At 49.3% G+C, this 23025-nt stretch overlaps 1 protein-coding gene across 1 annotated transcript in view; it reads right to left on the bottom strand.

Moving 5' to 3' along the window:
* Positions 1-334: 334 nt before the first annotated feature.
* Positions 335-23025, bottom strand: part of RUVBL1 (RuvB like AAA ATPase 1) — a 105600-nt gene continuing 82909 nt past the window's right edge. The window contains exons 8-11 of the mRNA XM_075320743.1: positions 16611-16809; positions 16401-16503; positions 8400-8491; positions 335-754 (exon numbers count right to left, since the gene is read on the bottom strand). Of these exons, the coding sequence (XP_075176858.1) occupies positions 595-754; positions 8400-8491; positions 16401-16503; positions 16611-16809 (554 nt within the window). The 3' untranslated portion in view covers positions 335-594. The remainder of the gene's footprint in view (positions 755-8399; positions 8492-16400; positions 16504-16610; positions 16810-23025) is intronic.

Here is a 23025-nt window from a genome sequence, read left to right as displayed (position 1 = left end):
TTGTACTTCTCTGAAATTGAAATTTCAGAATATATGTGTCTGCTGTAATTGTTGCTAGATTAGGTGTCAGCCTGATAAGATGTAACTAATATGTCCTTTTTCGGCAGGGCCCGGCTTCCCGCACATAATGAATCGGAGAGCTTCTTACCGGCCTTGGCAATTTGGTTGTAAAAACTTCACTGCGGAGATGGATTTGATAATTGCACAGGTGCCGGGAAATAAACTCTGGAAAGCGCCGGCTCCCGCTCCATCTCTCATCCGTTATGTTCAGCGACTGCGGCGCCTTCCATTTATCAACGCATTTTTGCTACGCCGAGCCAAAAAGCGAGGTGGGAAGGGGTTAAAGTTTTTTTGTTTTTTTTTTTTATGTTTCAATATAAAACATTTATAACAGATAAATCACAAATTAAATATGTTCAACGCCTTTTGCATTTTTGCAACCCAGCCCGGGGAATAGAGGGGCAGACGCTCCCCGAAGTCATCCTCATCCTCACGGCTGGGCGATATCAGTTCACAAAAGCAGTTCAATAGGTCACAGATGACGGCGGGAAAAACAAACCAAAAAACGGAGATCCGGTTGCGTTTTTCGGCCGCTTACTTCATGTACTTCTCCTGCTGCTCGGCCAGTATTTTAGCGGATGATTTTGCGTCGTAGAACAGTTCGTTGATTTCCTCCACGTGTTCCTTTTCGATGCTGTCTTTGCCGTTGATTTTGGCGAGAAGGTTGGCGGGGGTCAGGAGCTGCACGGAGTACCTGTCAAGGCAGAGACATGAAGGGGGGGGATGTGAGCAGGCAATATCCATGGGGTCAGGACCTCCATCCATTTCTAACAACTTTTTCTTAGACCTCTGTCTGGAATTGTTCCTACTGAACACTTCATTAAATTGACAATTGGGCGTTACCATTTCTCTTTGTCAAAGGGGTGTGTCCTAAAACATCAACCCTGATTGAACAGTGTCAGACTAACCCTGCTCCTCCCTAAATGATACCCCCAATGATGTCAAGTTTAGACTAAACCAAATGGTGAACTTAATCTGTAAAGACTGTCTTAGGCCGGTTTCACACATCCGTTTTTTTGCCGTTAGGCACAATCCGGCGAAACACGGATAAAACGGATCCGTTTTATTCCCCATAGACTTGTATTAGCACCGGATTGTGCCGGAAGCCCTTGCGTTGTATGCGGTGCCAGATGCGGCGAAATTTCTTCGTCCGGCTGCCGGAACGGACGCAGCATGGAACGTCTCCGGCAACAAAATGGACCATTTTGTTGTATAATGAAAGCCTATGGGCGCCGGATCCGTCATATGACGGAATCCAACGACTGATCTGGTATTTGAAACTGAGCAACGGATCCGTCAAAAAGAAGGGAATTTTGTTACTTACCGTAAATTCCTTTTCTTCTAGCTCTTATTGGGAGACCCAGACGATTGGGTGTATAGCACTGCCTCCGGAGGCCACACAAAGCAATTACACTAAAAAGTGTAAGGCCCCTCCCCTTCTGGCTATACACCCCCAGTGGGATCACTGGCTCACCAGTTTTAGTGCAAAAGCAAGAAGGAGGAAAGCCAATAACTGGTTTAAACAAATTCACTCCGAGTAACATCGGAGAACTGAAAACCGTTCAACATGAACAACATGTGTACGCGCAAACAGACCAAAAATCCCGAAGGACAACAGGGCGGGTGCTGGGTCTCCCAATAAGAGCTAGAAGAAAAGGAATTTACGGTAAGTAACAAAATTCCCTTCTTCGGCGCTCTATTGGGAGACCCAGACGATTGGGACGTCCAAAAGCTGTCCCTGGGTGGGTAAAGAAATACCTCATGTTAGAGCTGCAAGACAGCCCTCCCCTACGGGGAGGCAACTGCCGCCTGCAGGACTCTTCTACCTAGGCTGGCGTCCGCCGAAGCATAGGTATGCACCTGATAATGTTTGGTGAAAGTGTGCAGACTCGACCAGGTAGCTGCCTGGCACACCTGTTGAGCCGTAGCCTGGTGTCGCAATGCCCAGGACGCACCCACGGCTCTGGTAGAATGGGCCTTCAGCCCTGATGAAACCGGAAGCCCAGCAGAACGGTAGGCTTCAAGAATTGGTTCTTTGATCCATCGAGCCAGGGCGGCCTTAGAAGCCTGCGACCCTTTGCGCTTACCAGCGACAAGGACAAAGAGTGCATCCGAACGGCGCAGGGGCGCCGTGCGGGAATGTAGATTCTGAGTGCTCTCACCAGATCTAACAAATGTAAATCCTTCTCATACCGATGAACTGCATGAGGACAAAACGAAGGCAAAGAGATATCCTGATTAAGATGAAAAGAGGATACCACCTTCGGGAGAAACTCCTGAATGGTGCGCAGCACTACCTTGTCCTGGTGGAAGACCAGGAAGGGAGCCGTGGAAGACGGCGCTGCTAGCCCAGACACTCTCCGAAGAGATGTGATCGCTACCAGAAAAGCCACTTTCTGTGATAGTCTAGAAAGTGAAACCTCCTTCAGAGGCTCGAAGGGCGGCTTCTGGAGGGCAACTAGTACCCTGTTCAGATCCCATGGATCTAACGGCCGCTTGTACGGGGGAACGATATGGCAAACCCCCTGTAGGAACGTGCGCACCTTAGAAAGTCGAGCTAGACGCTTCTGAAAAAAGACGGATAGCGCCGAGACTTGTCCTTTAAGGGAGCCGAGCGACAAACCTTTTTCTAACCCAGATTGCAGGAAAGAAAGAAAGGTAGGCAATGCAAATGGCCAGGGAGACACTCCCTGCGCAGAGCACCAGGATAAGAATATCCTCCACGTTCTGTGGTAGATCTTAGCAGACGTGGGTTTCCTAGCCTGTCTCATGGTGGCAACGACCCCTTGGGGTAAGCCTGAAGACGCTAGGATCCAGGACTCAATGGCCACACAGTCAGGTTCAGGGCCGCAGAATTCCGATGGAAAAAAGGCCCTTGAGACAGTAAGTCTGGTCGGTCTGGTAGTGCCCACGGTTGGCCGACCGTGAGATGCCACAGATCCGGATACCACGCCCTCCTCGGCCAGTCTGGAGCGACGAGTATGACGCGGCTGCAGTCGGATCTGATCTTGCGTAGCACTCTGGGCAAGAGTGCCAGAGGTGGAAACACATAAGGGAGCCGAAACTGCGACCAATCTTGCACTAAGGCGTCTGCCGCCAGCGTTCTTTGATCGCGAGACCGTGCCATGAAGGTTGGGACCTTGTTGTTGTGCCGTGATGCCATTAGGTCGACGTCCGGCACCCCCCAGCGGCGACCGATTTCCTGAAACACGTCTGGGTGAAGGGACCATTCCCCTGCGTCCATGCCCTGGCGACTGAGGAAGTCTGCTTCCCAGTTTTCTACGCCGGGGATGTGAACTGTGGATATGGTGGAGGCTGTGGCTTCCACCCACATCAGAATCCGCCGGACTTCCTGGAAGGCTTGCCGACTGCGTGTCCCCCCTTGGTGGTTGATATATGCCACCACTGTGGAGTTGTCCGACTGAATTCGGAGCTGCCTTCCCTCCAGCCACTGCTGGAAGGCTAGTAGGGCAAGATACACTGCTCTGATTTCCAGAACATTGATCTGAGGGGTGAACTCCTGCTGAGTCCACGTACCCTGAGCCCTGTGGTGGAGAAAGCCTGCTCCCCACCCTGACAGACTCGCGTCTGTCGTGACCACCGCCCAAGACGGTGGTAGGAAGGATCTTCCCTGTGATAATGAGGTGGGAAGAAGCCACCATTGCAGAGAGTCCTTGCCGTCTGTGAAAGGGATACTTTCCTGTTCAGGGATGTCGACTTCCCGTCCCATTGGCGGAGAATGTCCCATTGAAGTGGACGCAGATGAAACTGCGCAAACGGAACCGCCTCCATTGCCGCCACCAACTTCCCGAGGAAGTGCATGAGGCGTCTTAAGGAGTGCGACTGACCTTGAAGGAAAGTCCGCACCCCAGTCTGTAGTGACCGCTGCTTGTCCAGCGGGAGCTTCACTACCGCTGAGAGGATATGAAACTCCATGCCAAGATACGTTAGTGATTGGATCGTGACAGATTTGACTTTGAGAAGGTGATGATCCACCCGAACGTCTGGAGAGTCTCCAGCGCAACATTCAGGCTGAGTTGGCATGCCTCTTGAGAGGGTGCCTTGACAAGTAGATCGTCCAAGTAAGGGATCACAGAGTGTCCCTGTGAGTGCAAGACTGCTACCACTGCTGCCATGATCTTGGTGAACACCCGGGGGGCTGTCGCCAGACCAAATGGCAGAGCCACGAACTGAAGATGTTCGTCCCCTATCACGAAGCGCAGAAAGCGTTGGTGCTCCGTAGCAATCGGCACGTGGAAATAAGCATCTTTGATGTCTAGTGATGCTAGGAAATTTCCTTGAGACATTGAGGCAATGACGGAGCGGAGGGTATCATCCGGAACCGCCTGGCCTCCACGTGCTTGTTGAGCAGTTTTAGGTCCAGAACGGAACGGAAAGAGCCATCCTTTTTTGGCACCACAACCAGATTGGAGGAAAACCGTGTCTTGTTCCTGAAGAGGAACCGGGATTACCACTCCTTCTGCCTGCAGAAGAGCATCTGCTCGGTGGGGAGGTGGGGACGGTCTGAAGAATCGAGTCGGAGGACGAGACCAGAACTCTGTCCTGTGCACGTGGGCACACTGTCCCTCACCCACCGGTCTGTGACCTGTGGCAGCTAAATGTCGCCAAAGGCGAGCGAGTCTGCCATCAACCGCGGATGCGGAGAGATGAGAGAACTGAGAGTCATGAGGAGACCGCCTTGGTAGCGGTTCCTGCGGCTGCCTTCCTTGGGCGTGATTGAGCCCGGCCGGAAGCTGAGCCCCTCTGAGGCTTTTCAGCCCTTTTGGACGAGGACAATTGGGACCTGCCCGAGCCTGGGAAGGACCGAAACCTCGACTGTCCCTCCAGGACAGTATTAATAGGGTAAGTCGCAATGCAGACATTGCGAGGTTAAGGACACCACCTGCGGCACAGATGTACATGTGCTCAAGACCAGCTGCGCAAGCACAGCTGAAAAGCTTAGGGTGCCCATACGGCTGTGAATGCCGGAGCAACCGACACGCCGATAGCCTCATAGACAGATTTCAACCAGAGTCCATCTGCCTGTCAATGGCATCTGTAAGTGAAGTCCCATCTCCACTGCAACTATGGCTCTAGCCGCAAGCCTGGAGATTGGAGAATCCACCTTTGGACCCTGGGTCCAACGCTTGACCACGTCGGGGGGAAACTGATAACGTGTATCCTTAATACGTTTGGAGAAAACGCTTATCTGGGAAGCGTGGTGTTCCTGGACTGCTTCTCTGAAGTCAGCGTGGCCAGAACAATACTCAATATACGTTTGAGCTACTGAAATGGGACTTCTCCTGCTGTGAAGCTGACTCCTCCGCTGGGGGAGCTGAGGGAGAAAGATCCAACATTCCATTGATGGACGCTATAGGATCATTCCTTATGGCGTCACCATCCGGTGTATCCGGAGTGAGAGCGGTGTCAGGATCAAAGTCCTGATGAGCTACGTCTGCCTCATCATACAGAGAGGCTCCTGGGACCCCCCCCGGAGCAATCCAGATTGCCCATGGCCTGTCCGGACTGCAAGTCTCTATTCCATTGCAACTCCGTCCCTGTCCATGGACAGGGTTGAGAGGTGATTCTCTTGGCCACGTCAAGTAGAGACCCCGGCTGACCAAGTGCTACAGGGGAGCATTGCACACAATGGGGTTCAGTGCCGTGGAACAGTATCACATGCAGTAAAAACAGCATCGAAAGCCTGTGTAGCTTATATGCTGCTGCCGACTTATAGAGCCAAGAATGGCGACCGTACAGTGCAATGTATAGCATACAAGCATAAAGTACAAATGAACACAGCAGCACATGCAATACAAGCAGCATAGAAAGCCTGCTTTTCTGCTGCTGTAGACTAGCCATCTAGGGGAACATAGCCCAGAATAGCGACCATACAGTGCAATGTATAGCATACAAGCATAAGTACAAATGAACACTGCAACACCTGCAATACCAGCAGCATAGAAAAAAACCTGTGCCTCAGCACCCTTGCTTTTCTGCTGCTGTAGTCTAGCCATTCTATGGCGAATATAGCCAAGACTAGCGACCGTACAGTGCAGTGTATAGCAAACAAGCATAAATACACATGAACACTTCAGTACGTGCAATACCCGCAGCCTAGAAAGCCTGTGCCTTAGCACCCATGCTTTCCTTCTGCTGATGTGTCGCCATCTAAGAGGGCATATAGCCAAAAACAGCGACCTATGCAGTGTAAGCACAAAATACAAATGGACAAAACTGCGGTATTTAGTGTCAGCACTTCAGGTGCCGCTTACCGCCCGCCTTTAAGCGGGTGTGTGGTCGCCCTAGTCCTGTGCCTGGTTGCCCAGAGTCCGAGTGTCGCCATCTAAGACCAGCTCGGACTGCAGGAATGGCTGCCGGCGTCCTTCTCCAGCTCGTGTGAGTAGGGGCGGGCCGTAGGCGTGCCCCCAAGTCAGAGCGGGAAACCGGCGTCCCACAGTGTCCAGTGAGAGGGCTGGAGCATGTAAATAAGGCTCCAGCCCTCGGCGCTGCTGATTGTACAGCGTCTCTCCCCTACCCTGATTGACAGGGTGGGGGCGGGAACGAAGCGGAGCTAGGCCGCAAAAGCCGGGGACTGGATTTATAAGCGCCGCCGCCGTAAAAGCGCGGTCGGCGCTAAGTCCCCGGCGCACTACAAGTCCCAGCCGCGCCGCCGCTCCCGGAGCGTCCGGCGCGGTAGTTCCCAATAAATAAAGTCCACTCAGCTAGGCTGCAGTGACTGTAACCCTTCACTGTCCCCGGCGCACTAGCACACCCAGCAAGTCTGGAGTGTGCTGTGCCTGTGTGTACGGGGACACAGAGTACCTGAATGGTGCAGGGCCATGTCCCTGAACGGCACTCCCGCTCCACATCCAGCAGGTTCAATGGGTCTGTGGATGGAGCCCGGCCTCAGGGCTTTGGGGCCGGTAAGATCCCACTTCCCCAGAGCCCCTCAGGGGGATGGGGAAGGAAAACAGCATGTGGGCTCCAGCCGCCGTACCAGCAATAGGTACCTCAACCTTACAAACCACCAGTGGGGTGAGAAGGGAGCATGCTGGGGGCCCCATATGGGCCCTCTTTTCTTCCATCCGATATAGTCAGCAGCTACTGCTGACTAAACAGTGGAGCTATGCGTGGATGTCTGACCTCCTTCGCACAAAGCCGAAAACTGGTGAGCCAGTGATCCCACTGGGGGTGTATAGCCAGAAGGGGAGGGGCCTTACACTTTTTAGTGTAATTGCTTTGTGTGGCCTCCGGAGGCAGTGCTATACACCCAATCGTCTGGGTCTCCCAATAGAGCGCCGAAGAAAACAGAAGCATGGAAAAAAAACTGAGGTGACAGATCCGTTTTTTCGCCAGATTCGTCGCATTAGTTTTTTTTTTTGCCGGATCGTGCCTGATGGCAAAAACCTGATGTGTGAAAGCAGCCTAACCCCACTCCTCCCTAAATGATAAGACAATGATGTCAAATTTAGACCAAACCAAATGGTGAACTTTAGCTGTAAGGCTATGTGCGCACGTTGAGTACTAGCCCTGCAGAAATTTCTGCAGCGATCTGAAGAGCACACGTGCGCTTCAAATCGCTGCAGAAAATGTCCGTAGACAAAAAAAAAAGCCGATTTCATGCGCTCTGCCTGCAGCTCTTGCCATAGACAGAGCAGGGACTGCCGGCAAAGCGCACGGAAGAAGTAACATGTCACTTCTTGAACGCAGCGCTTCGGGCAGCAGCCGAAGCGCTGTGCTCCAAGACGCCACGTGCGCACGGCCCCTGCACAATCTCCATAGACTGTGCAGGGGACGCAGGACGCATGCAGTTACGCTGCGCTACAAAGCGCAGCGTAACTGTATGAATTACGCACACGTGCGCACATAGCCTAAAGCCCTTGAAAAAAAGAAAAAAAAAAACATGGCTGCTTTTTTCTAGCACCACTCCTGTCTCCAGGTTGTGTGTGTTACTGCAATTCGGATTTATTCACCGCAATTACACACAACCCACAATGACGCAATTTTATTTTTTTTAATCCATCATACATTAGGCCTAAACTACAGATTCTTAGACAAAAAAAACCCTGAGATTTACAAATGGAACCGAGAAAGAAAATAACCATCTTTGAGAGAGCCAAGGTGTTGTCTTCCTGTCCCTGAATGTAAAGAATTACTTGGCGGCCTCCATGCCATCCGATGTGGAGGGTAATGCACCTGACCTGTTGAGATCCCCGACAGCGGACATCCATCTACCTGAGCGGTGAGGTCCGGCGTGGACGTTACTCAGCTGCTCCGTCCTTTACTGCCCTCTCGGAGGTGAGAAGAGCGAGGGACGGAGCCGCCGCATCATTTACCTTAATGTTGTCTTGGTGCCGATCTCTCCCAAGTGATTTAAGGCTTCCTCGCTGATGTTAATCCCTTCGGTCTGAGCGCGGATCTTTATAATCTACATCAAGTAACAAGAGGTCAAGTTAAAAACCACATGGGTGGGGGCGGGGGGGGGGGGTTATATAAAAAAAAATTGATTATTTTTTACATTTAAAATTAAGCAAAAACCTTCTGTTGGGACCAAACCAAAACCCCCGCTCTGCATTCAGATTTTTGATGGCAAGAATATATCTTGGCGATTGGTCAAAAAGAGACGAAAGCTGGACAGAGACTGCACCGAGGTGTGCAAGGGGACTTTGTGTAGTCACTTTATGGCTGAGTTGCTGCAAAACAAACGATGTATGGCTGGCGGGAGAGGGGAAGGGGGTGTCACAAGTTACCTCCAATGGGGAACACAGACAAACGGAATTTCCAGTGAAATTGATGCAAAGAAAAAAAAAAAAAAAAATGGCGCTGCACATTTCTCCCCTTTGATGGCAACATGCTCAGCGGAAATTAACAAAAAACCTGCAGCTCGCGGCTGTGGATATTTATTGTTTTACAATCTGGGCACGCGATGTCTACAATCTCAGTCGCAGCACTGTCACTGTGAGGTTTGAAGTAAGCAGCATTTGCGCCAAGAAAAAAAAAAAATGGACTTTGGAAATTTTCAACCAAAATATGTGTCGTCTATACCCATCACGTTTCCCCGGAAATAAGACCTCTCTCGAAAATAAGCCCTAGCAGGAACTTTAAACATTTTCGGAGCAAGGTTTAAATATAAGCCTTACCCCGAAAATAAGCCCTTATTGCGTTCAATAATGAAGTGTCCATGCAGCTAAAAAAAAGTGAAAGATACTGCAGCACACTTCATTATAGAAAGCAGAGACCCCCAAAAGGGAGAAGAAAGGAGACCCCACAATCATACTCACCAGACGCCGACTGGGAGGATTTGCAGTGGCACACACACACAATGATACAGAGAACACACACACACACACACACACAATGATACAGAGAACACACACACACACAATGATAGAGAACACACACACACACACAATGATACAGAGAACACACACAATGATACAGAGAACACACACACACACACACACACAACACACACACACAATGATACAGAGAACACACACACACACAAAATGATACAGAGAAAACACACACAAAATGATACAGAGAACACACACACACACAAAATGATACAGGGAACACACACACACACACACACAATGATACAGAGAACACACACACAAAATGATACAGGGAACACACACACAAAATGATACAGAGAACACACACACACAAAATGATACAGAACACACACACACACAAAATGATACAGAGAACACACACAAAATGATACAGAGCACACACACACACACAGATGATACATCAGAGAACACACACACACACACACACACACACACACACACACACACACACAGAATGATACAGAGAACACACACACAACACACACACACAGAATGACACAGAGAACACACACACACACACACACAGAATGATACAGAGAACACACACACACAGAATGATACAGAGAACACACACACACAGAATGATACAGAGAACACACACACAGAATGATACAGAGAACACACACACACAGAATGATACAGAGCACACACAGACACACACACACAGATGATACATCAGAGAACACACACACAGAATGATACAGAGAACACACACACACACAGATGATACATCAGAGAACACACACACACACACAGATGATACATCAGAGAACACACACACACACACACACACACACACACACACAGAATGATACAGAGAACACACACACACACACAGAATGATACAGAGAACACACACACACACACACACACACAGATGATACATCAGAGAACACACACAGAATGATACAGACAACACAGACACAGAATGATACAGAGAACACACACACACACACACACACAGAATGATACAGAGAACACACACACAGAATGATACAGAGCACACACAGACACACACACACAGATGATACATCAGAGAACACACACACAGAATGATACAGAGAACACACACACACACAGATGATACATCAGAGAACACACACACACACACACACACACAGATGATACATCAGAGAACACACACACACACACACACACACACACACACACAATGATACAGAGAACACACACACACACACACACACACACAGAATGATACAGAGAACACACACACACACACACACACACAGATGATACATCAGAGAACACACACAGAATGATACAGACAACACAGACACAGAATGATACAGAGAACACACACACACACACAGAATGATACAGAGAACACACACACAGAATGATACAGAGAACACACACACAGAATGATACAGAGAACACACACACAGAATGATACAGAGAACACACACACACAATGACACAGAGAACACACACACAGAATGATACAGAGAACACACACACAGAATGATACAGGGAACACACACACACAATGATACAGAGAACACACACACAGAATGATACAGAGCACACACAGACACACACACACACACACAGATGATACATCAGAGAACACACACACACAGAGATGATACATCAGAGAACACACACACACACACAGAATGATACAGAGAACACACACACACACACACACAGATGATACATCAGAGAACACACACAGAATGATACAGACAACACAGACACAGAATGATACAGAGAACACACACACACAGAATGATACAGAGAACACACACACACAGAATGATACAGAGAACACACACACACAATGATACAGAGAACACACACACAGAATGATACAGAGAACACACACACAGAATGATACAGAGAACACACACACAGAATGATACAGAGAACACACACACAGAATGATACAGAGAACACACACACACACACAATGACACAGAGAACACACACACAGAATGATACAGAGAACACACACACAGAATGATAGAGAACACACACACACAGAATGATACATCAGAGAACACACACACACAGAATGATACATCAGAGAACACACACACACAGAATGAAACAGAGAACACACACACACACAAAATGATACAGGGAACACACACACACACACACACACAATGATACAGAGAACACACACACAGAATGATACAGAGAACACACACACAGAATGATACAGGGAACACACACACACACACACACACACACACACAATGATACAGAGAACACACACACACAGAATGATACAGAGAACACACACACACAGAATGATACATCAGAGAACACACACACACAGAATGATACAGAGAACACACACACACACACAGAATGATACAGAGAACACACACACACACACAGATGATACATCAGAGAACACACACACAGAATGATACAGAGAACACACACACACACAGAATGATACAGAGAACACACACACACAGAATGATACAGAGAACACACACACACACACAGAATGATACAGAGAACACACACACACACACACACACACACAGAATGATACAGAGAACACACACACACACACACAGATGATACATCAGAGAACACACACAGAATGATACAGACAACACAGACACATAATGATACAGAGAACACACACACAGAATGATACAGAGAACACACACACACACACACACACACACACAGAATGATACAGAGAACACACACACACACACACACACACAGAATGATACAGAGAACACACACACACACACACACAGATGATACATCAGAGAACACACACAGAATGATACAGACAACACAGACACAGAATGATACAGAGAACACACACACAGAATGATACAGAGAACACACACACAGAATGATACAGAGAACACACACACAGAATGATACAGAGAACACACACACAGAATGATACAGAGAACACACACACACACACACAATGACACAGAGAACACACACACAGAATGATACAGAGAACACACACACACAGAATGATACATCAGAGAACACACACACACAGAATGAAACAGAGAACACACACACACACACACAAAATGATACAGGGAACACACACACACACACACACACACACACACACAATGATACAGAGAACACACACACACAGAATGATACAGAGCACACACAGACACACACACACACACACACAGATGATACATCAGAGAACACACACAGAATGATACAGAGAACACACACACACAGAATGATACAGAGAACACACACACACACAGAATGATACAGAGAACACACACACAGAATGATACAGAGAACACACACACAGAATGATACAGAGAACACACACACAATGACACAGAACACACACACAGAATGATACAGAGAACACACACACAGAATGATACATCAGAGAACACACACACACACACACACACAAAATGATACAGGGAACACACACACACACACACAATGATACAGAGAACACACACACAGAATGATACAGAGAACACACACACAGAATGATAGAGAACACACACACACACAGAATGATACAGAGCACACACACACAAAATGATACAGAGAACACACACACACAGATGATACATCAGAGAACACACACACACAGATGATACATCAGAGAACACACACACAGAATGATACAGAGAACACACACACACACACACACACAGAATGAAACAGAGAACACACACACACACACACAAAATGATACAGGGAACACACACACACACACACAATGATACAGAGAACACACAGAATGATACAGAGAACACACACACAGAATGATAGAGAACACACACACACACAGAATGATACAGAGCACACACACACAAAATGATACAGAGAACACACACACACAGATGATACATCAGAGAACACACACACACAGATGATACATCAGAGAACACACACACACAGAATGATACAGAGAACACACACACACACACAGAATGATACAGAGAACACACACACAGAATGATACAGAGAACACACACACACAGAATGATACAGAGAACACACACACACAGAATGATACAGAGAACACACACACAGAATGATACAGAGAACACACACACAGAATGATACAGAGAACACACACACACACAGATGATACATCAGAGAACACACACACACACACACACACACACACACACAGAATGATACAGAGAACACACACACAGAATGATACAGAGAACACACACACACACAGAATGATACAGAGAACACACACACACAGATGATACATCAGAGAACACACACACACAGAATGATACAGAGAACACACACACAATGATACAGAGAACACACACACAATGATACAGAGAACACACACAACACACACACACACAATGATACAGAGAACACACACACAGAATGATACAGAGAACACACACACACACACACAATGATACAGAGAACACACACAGAATGATACATCAGAGAACACACACACACAGAATGAAACAGAGAACACACACACACACACAAAATGATACAGGGAACACACACACACACAAAATGATACAGAGAACGCACACACACAAAATGATACAGGGAACACACACACACACACACACACACACAAAATGATACAGAGAACACACACACACACAAAATGATACAGAGAACACACACACAGAATGATACAGAGAACACACACACAATGACACAGAACACACACACAGAATGATACAGAGCACACACACACACACAGAATGATACAGAGAACACACACACACACAGAATGATACAGAGAACACACACACACACAGAATGATACATCAGAGAACACACACACACACACACACACACAGAATGATACAGAGAACACACACACACACACACACAGAATGATACAGAGAACACACACACACACACACAGAATGATACAGAGAACACACACACACAGAATGATACAGAGAACACACACACACAGAATGATACAGAGAACACACACACACAGAATGATACAGAGAACACACACACACAGATGATACATCAGAGAACACACACACACACACACACACACACACAGAATGATACAGAGAACACACACAGAATGATACAGAGAACACACACACACAGATGATACATCAGAGAACACACACACACACACACACACAGAATGATACAGAGAACACACACACACACACAGAATGATACAGAGAACACACACACACAATGATACAGAGAACACACAGAATGATACAGAGAACACACACACACACACACACACACAGAATGATACAGAGAACACACACACACACACACACACACACACAGAATGATACAGAGAACACACACAGAATGATACAGAGAACACACACAGAATGATACAGAACACACACAGAATGATACAGAGAACACACACACACAGAATGATACAGAGCACACACACACACACGATACATCAGAGAACACACACACACACAGAATGATACAGAGCACACACACACACATGATACATCAGAGAACACACACACACAGAATGATACAGAGCACACACACACACATGATACATCAGAGAACACACACACACACACAACACAACACACACAGAATGATACAGAGAACACACACACACACACAGAATGATACAGAGAACACACACAGAATGATACAGAGAACACACACACACAGAATGATACAGAGAACACACACACAGATGATACATCAGAGAACACACACACACACACACACACACACACACACACACACAGAATGATACAGAGAACACACACACAGAATGATACAGAGAACACACACACAGAATGATAGAGAACACACACACACAGAATGATACATCAGAGAACACACACACACAAATCTGGCGATACTGATTGCTTCTGGCCGGCAGAAGAGGAACCTGCGACAGAGTGCAGTGGATTGTGAGGACCTGCAGTATAATGAATAGCGGGCCTGTGGTGGAATGCATCGATGCGTTCCACTGGAGGTCCTCACAATCCACTGCCCTGCGTCTCCCAGGGTCCTCTGCTGACCGAAAGCAATTGGTATCGTCAGAAGTAGCGAGTATGTGTATGCGCACAATCTAATGTGTGTTCTAGTGTACGTGAGTATTGGCCAGAAGCAGAAAAGCCCCGCGTGGAGCATACCTGCTGGTAGCGACTGCCGAAAATTGCAGGAGGACAGGGGAGCGACGCAGAGGCCCGGAGTCTGGTAAGTATGATACCCCTAGGGAGGGAGATCTGCATATTTTTTTTTTCTTGGGTGGGGGGGGGGGGGGGGGGAGGGGCGTGGATTGAATAAACTTTCTTCCAACTGGGTTTCCCTGAGAATAAGCCGTAGTACATTTTACGGGGCATAAAAAAAAAATAGGACTGTCTTATTTTAGGTGAAACACCGTACTACTGCTGCCTTGTGTCCTGATTTCACTAATATGGTTTCACCTTAAACTGTCCTGAACTTTTCGCTTTTAATTAACATAACACATTGTAATAGGAAGGATGTGGGGTCTTTTGCGCTTAGTATTGTAGGAGCCATTGAGGTAATAAGCGTGAAGCTGGCACCCTGCGCCCGGGAGCCGGTGCTCCTGCTGAGTGATAAGGGGTAGAGTCTGGATAATGGTATTGTGTCTTGTACTGCTGAGATAGCAAGTCTCATATAATACAGGTATTTTTCACTTTGGCAGCTCTGTACACAAGATAGCAGGAGGCGCCTGCAGACATTAAACCTGAGAATGCACAAGTCGCCTGTGTGTGCGAGCGCCCAGGACGCGGTGCCGAGACCTGGCGCTTATTCTGCATTCACTGATCTAGTGACGTTCTTGTCTGGAGACGCTTTACATAGGAGCTTTATATAAAAACTCCTGCGTATTCACAGACACAAAAGTGATCCGATGACGTGTAAGGATGGAGAGACGTTCAATGTCTTTGCTGATATCCTACAGGTGCTGCCGATATCCCAATCAGCACAACCCGAGACCCTCCAGAGGAATAACCCCTCCTACAATAAGCAGCGTACAGCCCACTCGCTCACCTGCTTCATTTCCTGAGGGGTGTAGAGCATGGTGCGGATGATCATCACTCTGTCCAGGAGATCCAGAGGGATCCCATGAGGCGAGACCACGTCTTCAGTGCCCCTGCAATCAATCATAGTATTATACATAGATCACCGGCTAAACTAAAGTCTGCATATGGCACACAGGACGATAACGGTCCTATACAAGTGACCAGAACCATTCCTTACCTAATGACGCAGTTGCCTCGGTTTGTAGCAAAGATGACGATGGGGGCGAGGGACGACTCCAGCGCTCGGTGGAGATACGTAAAACACTCGATGTCCAGCATGTGAACTTCATCAATGAACAGCACTCCGGGAACCAACTCCGCGATGCCTTGGTCAATGTATTTGTTCACCACTTTGTTGATTTCACCTCTCAGCTTATCTGTAAAAATAATATTTTTTTATACATCGTATTTTTTATTTTATAAGACGCACCCCAAATTCAAAGCAAGAAAAGGTGGTGAAAAAAAGAAAACCCCAAAAACACAGGGTCAGTTTTGTAATCCAGTGGTGTCTTACCAGAGGGGGCAGTAGCGGTGGTGGAGGAGGCTGTGCTGGTGTAGCGGCGGAGGCTGGGGCTGCCGTGTTGGAGCAGCTGTGCTTGGTCTCAGGTTGCTGGGGCAGCTGTGCTGGGGCTGCTGTGCTGGGGCTGCTGTGCTGGGGCTCAGGCTGCGGACGGTGAGGGCTTCAAAGAAATGGAGCTCAGAGTCAGAGCAGATTGAGCTCTAGGCTCAAATGGTAAGCAGAGATCTCATCTGTGCGGTTGCCACCTCCGGGCGCCATTTACCTGAAGTCCGTTGGAGGCAGATCTATGGGCCGAGGTGGTGCCTGCGCAGATGAGAGCTTTAGCCGAGAGCACCAAATGCGCACACGCCGACTCCGGGCAGCATTATTTGAAGTCCTCACCGCCCAACCCACAGCGCCAGCACTAGCCCAGTCACGGAGACCACGCACAGACCCAACACAGCCACCAGAGACCACGCACAGACCCCACACAGCCGCCAGAGACCACGCGCAGACCCCACACAGCCGCCAGAGACCACGCGCAGACCCCACACAGCCGCAAGAGACCACGCGCAGACCCCACACAGCCGCCAGAGACCACGCGCAGACCCCACACAGCCGCCAGAGACCACGCGCAGACCCCACACAGCCACCATAGACCACGCGCAGACCCCACACAGCCGCCAGACACCACGCGCAGACCCCACACAGCCGCTGCAGCAGCCGGAGACCCCGCACTGCACAGGTGTCCCAGCACCAACCTCCACAGACCTAGCTCCAGCCCAGCCACCGCAGCATTTCCCAGACCCCTTGCGAACCCCTTCTCCACCACTACGGTAAGGTACATTCAGATTATAAGACGCACCCCTCACTTTCCTCCCAAATTTTTGGGAGGAAAAGTGCGTCTTATAATCCGAAAAGAAGGGAATTTTGTTTACTTACCGTAAATTCCTTTTCTTCTAGCTCCAATTGGGAGACCCAGACAATTGGGTGTATAGCTACTGCCTCCGGAGGCCACACAAAGTATTACACTAAAAAGTGTAAAGCCCCTCCCCTTCTGCCTATACACCACCCGTGGGATCACGGGCTCCTCAGTTTTAGTGCCAAAGCAAGAAGGAGGAAAGCCAATAACTGGTTTAAAAACCAAATTCAATCCGAAGGAATATCGGAGAACTGAAACCATTCAACATGAACAACATGTGTACCCGAAAAAACAAAAAGCCCGAAGGAAACAGGGCGGGTGCTGGGTCTCCCAATTGGAGCTAGAAGAAAAGGAATTTACGGTAAGTAAACAAAATTCCCTTCTTCTTTGTCGCTCCATTGGGAGACCCAGACAATTGGGACGTCCAAAAGCAGTCCCTGGGTGGGTAAAATAATATCTCGTGATAGGGCCGTAAAAACGGCCCTTTCCTACATGGGGGCAATCGCCGCCTGAAGGACTTGTCTACCTAGGCTGGCGTCCGCCGAAGCGTAGGTATGCACCTGATAATGCTTGGTAAAAGTGTGCAGACTCGACCAGGTAGCCGCCTGGCACACCTGCTGAGCCGTAGCCTGGTGCCGTAATGCCCAGGACGCACCCACGGCTCTGGTAGAATGGGCCTTCAGCCCTGAGGGAACCGGAAGCCCAGCAGAACGGTAGGCTTCAAGAATTGGTTCCTTGATCCACCGAGCCAGGGTGGATTTGGAAGCTTGCGACCCTTTACGCTGACCAGCGACAAGGACAAAGAGTGCATCCGAGCGGCGCAGGGGCGCCGTGCGGGAAATGTAGATTCTGAGTGCTCTCACCAGATCCAACAAATGCAAATCCTTTTCACATTGATGAACTGGATGAGGACACAAAGAAGGTAAGGCGATATCCTGATTGAGATGAAAGGGGGATACCACCTTAGGGAGAAACTCCGGAATCGGGCGCAGAACCACCTTGTCCTGGTGAAACACCAGGAAGGGAGATTTGCATGACAGCACTGCTAGCTCGGACACTCTCCGAAGAGACGTGACCGCTACTAGAAAGGCCACTTTCTGTGAAAGGCGAGAAAGGGAAACATCCCTCATTGGCTCGAAAGGCGGCTTCTGGAGAGCGATTAGAACCCTGTTCAGATCCCAGGGCTCTAACGGCCGCTTGTAAGGAGGGACGATATGACAAACCCCTTGCAGGAACGTGCGTACCTGAGGAAGTCGTGCTAGGCGCTTCTGAAAAAATACAGATAGCGCTGAGACTTGTCCTTTAAGGGAGCCGAGCGACAAACCTTTTTCCAAACCGGATTGCAGGAAGGAAAGAAAAGTAGGCAATGCAAATGGCCAGGGAGAAACTCCCTGAGCAGAGCACCAAGATAAGAATATCTTCCACGTCCTGTGGTAGATCTTGGCGGAGGTTGGTTTTCTAGCCTGTCTCATGGTGGCAATGACCTCTTGAGATAATCCTGAAGACGCTAGGATCCAGGACTCAATGGCCACACAGTCAGGTTCAGGGCCGCAGAATTCAGATGGAAAAACGGCCCTTGAGACAGCAAGTCTGGTCGGTCTGGTAGTGCCCACGGTTGGCCTACCGTGAGGTGCCACAGATCCGGGTACCACGACCTCCTCGGCCAGTCTGGAGCGACGAGGATGGCGCGGCGGCAGTCGGACCTGATCTTGCGCAGCACTCTGGGCAACAGTGCCAGAGGTGGGAACACATAAGGTAGCCGGAACGGCGACCAATCTTGAAGTAAGGCGTCCGCCGCCAGAGCTCGGTGATCGTGAGACCGTGCCATGAAAGCCGGGACCTTGTTGTTGTGCCGGGACGCCATTAGGTCGACGTCCGGCATCCCCCAGCGGCAACAGATCTCCTGAAACACGTCCGGGTGAAGAGACCATTCCCCTGCGTCCATACCCTGGCGACTGAGGAAGTCTGCTTCCCAGTTTTCCACGCCTGGGATGTGAACTGCGGATATGGTGGATGCCGTGTCTTCCACCCACGTCAGAATCCGCCGGACTTCCTGGAAGGCTTGCCGACTGCGTGTTCCTCCTTGGTGGTTGATGTATGCCACCGCTGTGGAGTTGTCCGACTGAATTCGGATCTGCTTGCCTTCCAGCCACTGCTGGAAGGCTTGTAGGGCAAGATACACTGCTCTGATTTCCAGAACATTGATCTGAAGGGTGGACTCTTGCTGAGTCCACGTACCTTGAGCCCTGTGGTGGAGAAAAACTGCTCCCCACCCTGATAGACTCGCGTCTGTCGTGACCACCGCCCAGGATGGGGGTAGGAAGGACTTTCCTTTTGACAATGAGGTGGGAAGAAGCCACCACCGAAGAGATTCCTTGGCCGCCTGAGAAAGGGAGACGTTCCTGTCGAGGGACGTCGACTTCCCGTCCCATTGGCGGAGAATATCCCATTGTAGTGGACGCAGATGAAACTGCGCGAAAGGGACTGCCTCCATTGTTGCTACCATCTTCCCTAGGAAGTGCATGAGGCGTCTCAAGGGGTGTGACTGGCCTTGAAGGAGAGATTGCACCCCTGTCTGTAGTGAACGTTGTTTGTCCAGCGGAAGCTTCACTATCGCTGAGAGAGTATGAAACTCCATGCCAAGATATGTTAGCGATTGGGCCGGGGTCAGATTTGACTTTGAAAAGTTGATGATCCACCCGAAACTCTGGAGAGTCTCCAGCGCAACGTTCAGGCTGTGTTGGCATGCCTTGACAAGTAGATCGTCCAAATACGGGATCACAGAGTGACCTTGAGAGTGCAGGACTGCTACTACTGCTGCCATGACCTTGGTGAAGACCCGTGGGGCTGTCGCCAGCCCGAAAGGCAGAGCTACGAACTGAAGGTGTTCGTCTCCTATAACGAAGCGTAGAAAACGCTGGTGCTCTGGAGCAATCGGCACGTGGAGATAAGCATCCTTGATGTCTATTGATGCTAGGAAATCTCCTTGAGACATTGAGGCGATGACGGAGCGGAGGGATTCCATCCGGAACCGCCTGGTTTTCACGTGCTTGTTGAGCAGTTTTAGATCCAGAACGGGACGGAAAGACCCGTCCTTTTTTGGCACCACAAACAAATTGGAGTAAAAACCGTGACCTTGCTCCTGAAGAGGAACAGGGGTCACCACTCCTTCTGCCTTTAGAGTGCACACCGCTTGCAGAAGAGCATCGGCTCGGTCGGGAGGTGGAGAAGTTCTGAAGAATCGAGTTGGAGGACGAGAACTGAACTCTATCCTGTACCCGTGAGACAGAATGTCTCTCACCCAACGGTCTTTGACCTGTGGCAGCCAAATGTCGCCAAAGCGGGAGAGCCTGCCACCGACCGAGGATGCGGAGAGAGGAGGCCGAAAGTCATGAGGAAGCCGCCTTGGTAGCGGGTCTTCCGGCTGTCTTTTTTGGGCGTGACTGAGCCCGCCAAGAATCTGAGCTCCTCTGATCCTTTTGAGTCCTTTTGGACGAGGAAAATTGGGACCTGCCCGAGCCTCGAAAGGACCGAAACCCCGACTGTCCCCTCCTCTGTTGGGGTTTGTTTGGTTTGGGCTGGGGTAAGGATGAATCCTTACCCTTGGACTGTTTAATGATTTCATCCAATCGCTCACCAAACAGTCGGTCACCAGAAAATGGCAAACTGGTTAAGCACTTTTTGGAAGCAGAATCTGCCTTCCATTCCCTTAACCACAAGGCTCTGCGTAAAACCACGGAGTTGGCGGACGCCACTGCCGTACGGCTCGTAGAGTCCAGGACAGCATTAATCGCGTAAGACGCAAATGCAGACATTTGAGAGGTTAAGGATGCCACCTGCGGAACAGATGTACGTGTGACCGTGTCAATCTGTGTAAGACCAGCTGAAATAGCTTGGAGTGCCCATACGGCTGCGAATGCTGGAGCAAACGACGCGCCGATAGCTTCATAGATGGATTTCAACCAGAGCTCCATCTGTCTGTCAGTGGCATCTTTAAGTGCAGCTCCATCTTCCACTGCAACTATGGATCTAGCCGCAAGCCTGGAGATTGGAGGATCCACCTTGGGACACTGGGTCCAGCCCTTGACCACGTCAGGGGGAAAGGGATAACGTGTATCCTTAAGTCGTTTGGAGAAACGCTTATCTGGATAAGCGTGGTGTTTCTGAACTGCCTCTCTAAAGTCAGAGTGGTCCAGAAAAGTACTTAATTTACGCTTGGGATACCTGAAATGGAATTTCTCCTGCTGTGAAGCTGACTCCTCCACTGGAGGAGCTGAGGGAGAAATATCCAGCATTCTATTGATGGATGCTATAAGATCATTCACTATGGCGTCACCATCAGGAGTATCCAGATTGAGAGCGGTCTCAGGATCAGAATCCTGATCAGCTACCTCCGCCTCATCACACAGAGAGTCCTCCTGCTGGGACCCTGACCAGTGTGATGAAGTCGAGGGTCGCTCCCAGCGAGCTCGCTTAGGCTGTCTGGGACTGTCGTCCGTGTCAGAGCCTTCACCCTGGGATGCATGGGACACCCCCGGAGCCCGGAGCTGTTCCAACTGAGGGGGACCAGGGAGCAATGATTCCACAGTGCCCATGGTCTGAGTTACTGGTCTAGACTGCAAAGTTTCTAGAATTTTAGTCATAGTCACAGACAATCTATCAGCAAAAACTGCAAACTCCGTCCCCGTCACCTGGACAGTATTCACAGGAGGTTCTCCCTGGGTCACCTCTAGCAGAGGCCCCGGCCAAGCAAGTGCCACAGGGGCCGAGCACTGCACACAATGGGGGTCAGTGGAACCTGCCGGTAGAGTAGCCTCACATGCGGTACAAGCAGCATAGAAAGCCTGTGCCTTGGCACCCTTGCTTTTTGCGGACGACATGCTGTTGTCTCCTCTGAGCAATCTAGGAGGGTATATAGCCAAGAATCACCAGCGACCGTACAGTGCAATGTATAGCATGCAAGCATAAAGAAGGGAATTTTGTATACTTACCGTAAATTCCTTTTCTTCTAGCTCCAATTGGGAGACCCAGACAATTGGGTGTATAGCTACTGCCTCCGGAGGCCACACAAAGTATTACACTAAAAAGTGTAAGGCCCCTCCCCTTCTGGCTATACACCCCCAGTGGGATCACTGGCTCACCAGTTTAGTGCAAAAGCAAGAAGGAGGAAAG

This window comes from Anomaloglossus baeobatrachus, chromosome 8 (assembly GCF_048569485.1).
Source record: "Anomaloglossus baeobatrachus isolate aAnoBae1 chromosome 8, aAnoBae1.hap1, whole genome shotgun sequence".
NCBI classification, from domain to species: domain Eukaryota; kingdom Metazoa; phylum Chordata; class Amphibia; order Anura; family Aromobatidae; genus Anomaloglossus; species Anomaloglossus baeobatrachus.
This window is presented reverse-complemented; position numbering and strand designations above follow the sequence as displayed.